Source organism: Pholis gunnellus (genome assembly GCF_910591455.1).
Source record: "Pholis gunnellus genome assembly, chromosome: 18".
NCBI classification, from domain to species: domain Eukaryota; kingdom Metazoa; phylum Chordata; class Actinopteri; order Perciformes; family Pholidae; genus Pholis; species Pholis gunnellus.
Genome location: NC_136545.1, coordinates 14,585,787 through 14,593,403, shown reverse-complemented (window position 1 = coordinate 14,593,403; position 7,617 = coordinate 14,585,787). Strand labels below are relative to the sequence as shown.

The following is a 7,617-nucleotide window of genomic DNA, read 5'->3' as shown; positions in this document are numbered from 1 at the left end:
GTCACTAGTTTGATTTAAACTTGGTTTCTTCAGAAAAAAAAGGCATTAACGATGATTTGATTATAAAAACGTCACTTCGCCCTTGACAGTGAAGCACTTCACTTACTTAATTCTCAATTTGCTATTCAGGAAGCTTGCTTATCACATCTGCGCTGATATGCATAATTCACTGATGTAGAGGGCAGCGGAAGTAATATATCATACACGAGGAAGTGTTATTATGCGTGATATCAAGTGAATCAAGTTGGCAAAAAATGTAAAAGAGTTATTTTACAAAGTAAAAGTGCAGCAGGTTCCCACAATTCTCTGTTTAACCCATAACATCTGAGTGCTACTGTTAAGCAAGGAAAAGTCACACTTCAGAGCCCTGATTCCATTTATATTATGAGTCTGTACAAAGAAGAGAGCAACAAAATGAACCGTTATTTGATAACTTTATTATCAAGTTAAAAAAAGACAATGAATTACAATATTTACAGAATATCCAGAGATAAATGGAATAAAATTGTAAACAATCATTCTAGGCAACATCACAACCCACCATCAGGTAATCAGATTTATATGGGAAGAAAGGCAAGAAGGAGAGAGTCTAGTGTCAAACTATGGAGACAACAGTCTGAAAAGAGAAGTTCATCGGAAACAAACTAAACATATATACAAGTATCCAGTGTGTTGTCAGCAGGGGCTAAACTTTGGGTAAACTGGGAATATTACAGTCTAGAGACTGCACACAGTGTGGGATTCATAGTCATTTTCTATTAAAATGATCACAGAACAACAAACAATTTTGGGTTGACAGCTTCATTACCCAGATTGTCCCAATTTATCATCTGGTTTACACTGGGCTTTCAAGCTGGGCAACAAGCTGCCTTAACAAAGCTTATTTCTACAACAACAGGTTTCAAACAATTTTACTTTCAAAAAAAGCTACACGCTGGTCCTGAAAAACAGAAAAAAAGGGCTTTGAGGTTCAGCACCAACTCAACATTTTTTTTTTTTTTTAAAGGTATTACAAGGACTGAGGAGCATCGTGGGGCTGCTACATTCCCACCTCCCGATGTCTGGGTAGACTACATGTAAGGGCAGGACTATTTGGAGCGAGTGCGCTGATGTCCTTACTGGTCATGGATAGAAGATACTGGAGTATCAGATGTTGGACTGGACATGAGTCAGCTCGATCTCAGAGGGATCAATAGGTCGACTGGCCAATCCCAGAAAAGGACCAAGCAGTTTAGGTAAATGCCCCTAACGGAACACATTTTTTTTCTTGTCTCTTACTTTCACATGTTTTTCTCCTTCACAATAAAAGCCCAGGCCATTAGATAATAGAGAACTGCATACTTTTCCTTCATGTGTTTAAATATTGTACAACCACACTGCTCTTCCTATCTGCTCATTCCCATTACAGTACAGAAAAGGAGATATTTTTCATCGTAACCAGACATTGTACAACAGCGTAATAATGTTGGACTGGGGATTCAAAAAGCCCCTAAGGGTTAGCTATCGTCTTTAGATTTCTTTTTTTTTCTTCTTTAAAAAACAAATGAAAACACCTAAAGGAAAAAGGGTTAAAGTATCCTTTCTGAAACACCACGGTTCAAACACTTAACAAGTAGTTTTGTTTTCTATACATGGCTGCAAACGTGGTTCGCCTGGGTTACAAACCCAAATTTCCCATTTCCATCACTGGTTCAATGCTCAGGATGGACACAGCAGCAAACATAGCAGTCTTGGTAAATATTTTGGTACCAAGAACACAATTACATTAATCGTGCCCTTTTAAAAACGTTATATTAAAGTTATCAGCCATATCATTTCAGATTGTTTCATGTTGCTTATTGGTCTTATTGGAATTGGGCTTACATTTGACTTAATTGCTATTTATTATCTTATAAGGCTTTAGGGTATTCAAGCAGCAACTTTCAACAAATACAATCTCTGCCTTTTGTCAGTATCAACAATAACATGACAACTTTATCTAAAAAGAAGCACACATATCCAGGCTGTGACAGTTGTGCCAATACAGAATTTAAAGGAGTTTAAGTTGGGGGATTTTACACCTTTTTAAAAAGTCAAAATAGAGTACCAGTGGCAAATAAACTCGATTTATGTGGAAACCAATGATTTTAAGGTTTTCTATGCTGGTTACACTTGTCTTTTCAGTGCATCCCATTACTACAAAACTGGACCACAGTCTGTAGAAAAGCATATCTGTGGTGTCTGTGGCATCAGCCATACGTTTCTGAAGGGATGTCTTAAAGCCAGGATTTGAGTCTTATGCTTAATGCCAGCCTGTCAGTCATTGGTAGCCTAAAAATCTGAATTTGGGTGATATGGAGGGGCCTGGATGGAGTTGAGGTAATCACCAGGGCTGACTGTGAAAGACAGAGACATCTGTCAATCAAGCAAACATGGCTCCAAACATAGCCAGTTTAGCATGGAATTTCATTTGTGGTGCTCACAACATTGAAAGAAACACACTAAGCACACTTTTCCATAAACAGCTTCCCCTTTCACTCCGGATAGTACAGTACAACACTCAGATCACACTATCAACAGTTTTCATAGGGACTTTTTGTTTGGTAGAAAGTAGTTCCAACAAAATCTACTCAATTTTCCTAAATGCTGTGAGTAAAACAAATTCAATTCCATCTATTTCCCTTGAATCAGAAAAAAAGTCTCAGAGACAGATATCTCAAGACTTTGTTTAAAAAAAGCGAAGCTATGTAGCTAATTACCACCTGGGGTTGATGAGAATATATATATTTGTTTTGTAATCAGGTCAAACCAACACTTCAGGCCTCAACATTGTCTTTGCTGCTGTTTGCACTACCTGGTTCCATGCTACAACACATTTCATTGTACTGATACTCTGTGAAATTACTACTAAAAAAATCTAATTTGTTCTAATCTGATTTTATTTTAACAATGACTGTCAGAATTGCCACTGAGGCACAAATTAATAGAAGTGAAATTAGCTGTTGGGGCCATAAATCCTTGTGGAAAAGAACTCACAGAGAGATTGGGGGTGATTGCCTGGGTACTTCAAACTACCTCACCTTTTTTAAGTCAAGTTTAAATCAATTAAAGCCATTAAGTGGCCATTAGAGGAACTGGATTCGTAAGGCACTTCAACACTCAGCCGTGGTGGTCAGCCTCGTCAAAACTTTGCATTTAATTGTGATTTTGATGCCCGTACAGAACTGGATCCTGGCAAATCACATTTTCAATTTTTTTTCACTGAAAAGACAAGTGTGATCTCTGTCTATTGATAATGATGACACATATTACGCCACTGTTATAAAAACCTGTAGTTATGTTCCAGGCTAACTCTTGCAATGCTCAGTTTAACGGATACCTATATCATGGGGATGCAGTCATGACACATTAAACATATCTCTGTTGTTATGTTGATCTTCTGAGTGCACAGGTTGATGTTGTTTAACCCGGACTACAAACAACATATCTTACAGGGGAAGGGAGATTTTAACTAATCCCATTATTTCCATTATTCCATCACGTGAAATTACTGGACAATGAAACGGTACAGTCAAAATGCGAAGGGTGCCACAGGCTGAAGGCTTATACGTAGTATAATATTAAGGGACCTAAAATATAGCAATTTGCTACAAACATTGGGGAAAATTGTCAGTATTTCTACGAATGAAGAAAACAGGATTTGTGTCTTTTTTTTTTTTTACTAAAATAGATAAGGTGCGATTCTTTCTCGAGGAATACTTCTACACACTTAACACAAGGCTAAGATGAAAAAAAGTCTCAAATTTCGACAAGAAACAAGAATAGGTAGCTCTACAGTGGGCCACGGTTTTAAATGCTTTCATATCGCGTTTGTTCCATTTGGGTACATTTACAGTACCCCTGTTTTGGGGGAGCGTAAAAAGGTGCTTCAAATTCAAAAATTCAAAATTTAGTTGATCATTTTGGACATCATTCTCTATAAATAGCTTAGTTTCATCAAGGTGGGATCTGTCACTGTAGATTTGACCAGAATGTCAGCAATAAAGAGTTCTGTTCACTATTGGTTACCAATATATTAAGATCTGTCCTAGGGGACTGCCCATTTAAAGAGCTCAGCCGTTTTATGCAGCACAATCTAATACTTAAATATGTAACACCTAAAATCTAGTAATGCGCCAACTCATAAGAAGTCACTTTTTTTCAGTTTCAATCTTTTTTTTCTCCTTTTTTACGATCCCTCAGTGCTGATCCTACCCACTGTGATCAGTCTCTAGGACATTATCCCAACAGGCCTCAATCACTTCAACCAAACTGTTGATCCTTTTTGGTGTCAAGCATTGTTTTGCCTTCCACATACTGGCTTGGACTTCCCAGCGAGAGATCAGCGGGGTTCCCTTCCTCGTTGCCGTTGCTGGTCGGGTCCAATCCTGTGTCCATCAAGACAGAGGAGCCAGTGGAAGATGAAGCTGAGGCCTCTAATGCGGAGGTGGTGCTGGTGTCCATGTTATTGTTATTAACCACCCTAACAATGAGGGAGAGAGCAAAAATAAGTGCCTTTTACATGTGAAATTATATGATTTTTAAATATACAGATATATGCTAATGAGACAAGACCACAGCCATTTAACATTTTCATTGGTGGTAGCACAGGTGCGCCTCTGACAGGTCTGTGTGTATCGTTATACAAAATACATACCAAAAAAATGGTATATGCCATAATTTAAAAATGAATTCCAACCATCCAGAAGACAACAATTCTAAATGTTATTATTTTACTTTGTTACCATCGTCTGTAGTGGTTATTCACATAAAACACACAATTTAAATGATTAGAAAATAAAAGATTGTGTTTTTATTTGAATAATTGCTTTGATTAAAGAAAGAAATAGTAAAAAAAAATACTAACATGCCGTGTCGAAGGACGTGACGCTCCCACTCGATGCTGTTGGTGAAGCAGCGGCCACAGAACTCACAGGGAAGCCGCTTCTCTGCGCTGCCGGGCGCAGAGCTGCTGCTGCTGCAGCTGCTGCTGGGAGATGCAAGGACCTCTGGGAAATAGAGTTCAAATGATTGGTCAGTCTCAGGATAGGAGCACAAGTGTTCATATTTGCTACAATATTTGAAACCAGTTGAAATATTAGTTGCCATAGTTTGTTTATTATCAGGTGATCAGCATTTCAAACATAGTTATACATTGCTATGTATAACTTAGACTGTGGCTAAGTAGCGAGCAGGGCCGTCCTTCAATCAGAGGATCGGCGGTTCGATCCCCGGCTCCGCTAGTCGCACGTCGATGTGTCCTTGAGCAAGACACTTAACCCCAAAATTGCTCCCGTGGCTGTGCCTACGGTGTAGAAATGTGATATAGAATCTGAATTGTAAGTCGCTTTGGATGAAAGCGTATGCTAAATGACTGTAATGTAATCGCAAATTAACAGCTCCTCTGTACAACAGGGATGATCAGCATCTTTTAGTGTGAAATCTACTTTTCCTTCAGTCACGTATATGTGACTAAGATTGTGGCTATTTTGGAAGAAAAAGACTGCTCATGAGAAAAAGGCGAGCTAAAACACATTTATAAAAGCACATGTACAGTCTGGGACTTCCAGTATTCTGGCAGTGTGATTGCTTTCTTACTTATAGGCCCATTCACTTGGCTTAAAATGAGACACAGGAGATTTTTCACACAGATCACAATATTGTGTATAATTACTGAGAACACGACAGAAAACGGCTTTTCAGCAGATACTCATTCATAGTGTAATCCCAGAAGGTTTTGTAAAGAAATGTGTTGCAGCGGTTAAATAGTAGTTCTGGTCTGTGCTGGCTGGGTGTGAGGTATATATTTGTTCTTTCAGCAAACATTAGTGGTTGTATTTGACAGTTGAATATGGACCTTGTTAGAGTAAAGATGAATATGAGTAGATATTATTTAACTTAACAAAGATTACTTCATCTGCATTTACCTTGTAGGCCGGGCTTCTCCTCCTCCAGCCCCCTGACTTCCTCTTCATCTTCTTCCTCCTCCTCCTCTTCCTCTTTAAAGTGGTCCTCTATCTCTTCATCATCTATCTCTCTCTGTTCCTCCACTATGTTCTGCACAATCTCCATTCTTTCGTCGTCGTCATCGTCGTCCTCCTCCTCCTCCTGTGCAGCTATTTTTTCATCTCCAACCATCTCCATCATTTCTCTTTCTTCCTCCTCCTCTGCGCTGCTCCCTTGTTCTTTTATCATCTCCAGCTGGTCCAGGTTGACGCGGCCCATCAGCTCGAAGTTCCGGATAACCTGATCAGAAACAGGAAGTCTTATCAGTTTGGTGTGGTGTGCTCTGACAAGTATTTATCTCAAAGAACTCCCTTTTTTTTTACGAGTGGCTTTTCTTTTTTCTTCAACAAGCTAAAGGGCGGACACAATATTTGCACAATAAATTACATTTATGTGTCTTTAGGTCTTCATTTGTCCTTGAAAAACTAAAAAGTTAATATATTAAAACTTAACTTCTCTCAGACCCGACGTGTATTTGTTTACTGTACAATGCAGCATAAGAGCAAAAAAATTAACAAAGAAGATGAAATATTTTGGTGACAGAACCATCTCATTTCATTGCATAAAGCATCCTGTTGCAAATGATGTCACTCTGTCTGAGCAATTCCCTCCTCCCACACTCCCTGAGGACTGCAGCATCCTTCCCAGCAGAGGCAATGTCGGCTCTTTCACTCTTCTTACCATGAATAGGCTCTCTGTCTCACCCAGAAGGAGCCCTGCTCTCTTATTGTTCCTCTAAACTGCATTTCAACAATTGACAATAAATCTTTTACCAGATTGAAGCACATATTTACATAACCTTGATGGCAAAAAAAACAAAATTCTGCATTGCCTTCATTGCTTTCTAGACTGTTTTTGACCTTCAGCAACACATGAAAGGACCAAAAACTCCTGCACACTGCTAATCACTTGGACTGACTTTGTTTATGATTTTCTGCTCTACATACCTTCATTACAATTATAATAAATTCATATAGACAACAGCATTGGTACCATATATGTAAACCTAACCAGGGAAGGAGGGTGCCAGCAGTATTGTTTCCGTACCGGTGCTGTTTGTCTATTTGGATTTTATACGATGAAGGTCTGAGGATCGTAAATAAAGTGAGTGATTGACAGTGCGGGTGATTCGTTCATTTTTGGGTTCTAATCCAACGTATCTGTCTGATGTGCAGTAACTTTGTAGTAACTGTGACCTTGATCTACAGTGCATAACATCTCAAGTAGCACCAATTCTTTTTCAAAGGATGAACTGAATGAGAAAGGTATAATAGTAATAATAATATGCACGTAAAAAGATACTGCGTTTCTTCTCTTCACAGTCCCTAGTGTAAACTAAACGAAAGCAAATTTCTTGATTTTGCAACCTCTTGACATGTGTAAATTCTCTTTATTATCTGTAAATGTACCATGTTAATTAGGCTATCCATTCATTAGTCCTTCAGGTAACACAAGGGATGGACCTTATCCCAGCATGCTTTGGGTGAAATTAAGGATCTAGTCATGTTAAATTAAGAATTGAAAAACGATAGACGTGTGCCCTTTTAGTTTAATGTACTCTAAACTTGTAAAATACCATCTGCCTTCTCACAT

The 7,617-nt window shown here is 38.5% G+C and overlaps 1 protein-coding gene across 1 annotated transcript in view; it reads right to left on the bottom strand.

Annotated features, from left to right (window-relative positions):
* Positions 1-417: 417 nt before the first annotated feature.
* Positions 418-7,617, bottom strand: part of znf462 (zinc finger protein 462) — a 46,821-nt gene continuing 39,621 nt past the window's right edge. The window contains exons 11-13 of the mRNA XM_079178741.1: positions 5,946-6,264; positions 4,886-5,027; positions 418-4,501 (exon numbers count right to left, since the gene is read on the bottom strand). Of these exons, the coding sequence (XP_079034867.1) occupies positions 4,282-4,501; positions 4,886-5,027; positions 5,946-6,264 (681 nt within the window). The 3' untranslated portion in view covers positions 418-4,281. The remainder of the gene's footprint in view (positions 4,502-4,885; positions 5,028-5,945; positions 6,265-7,617) is intronic.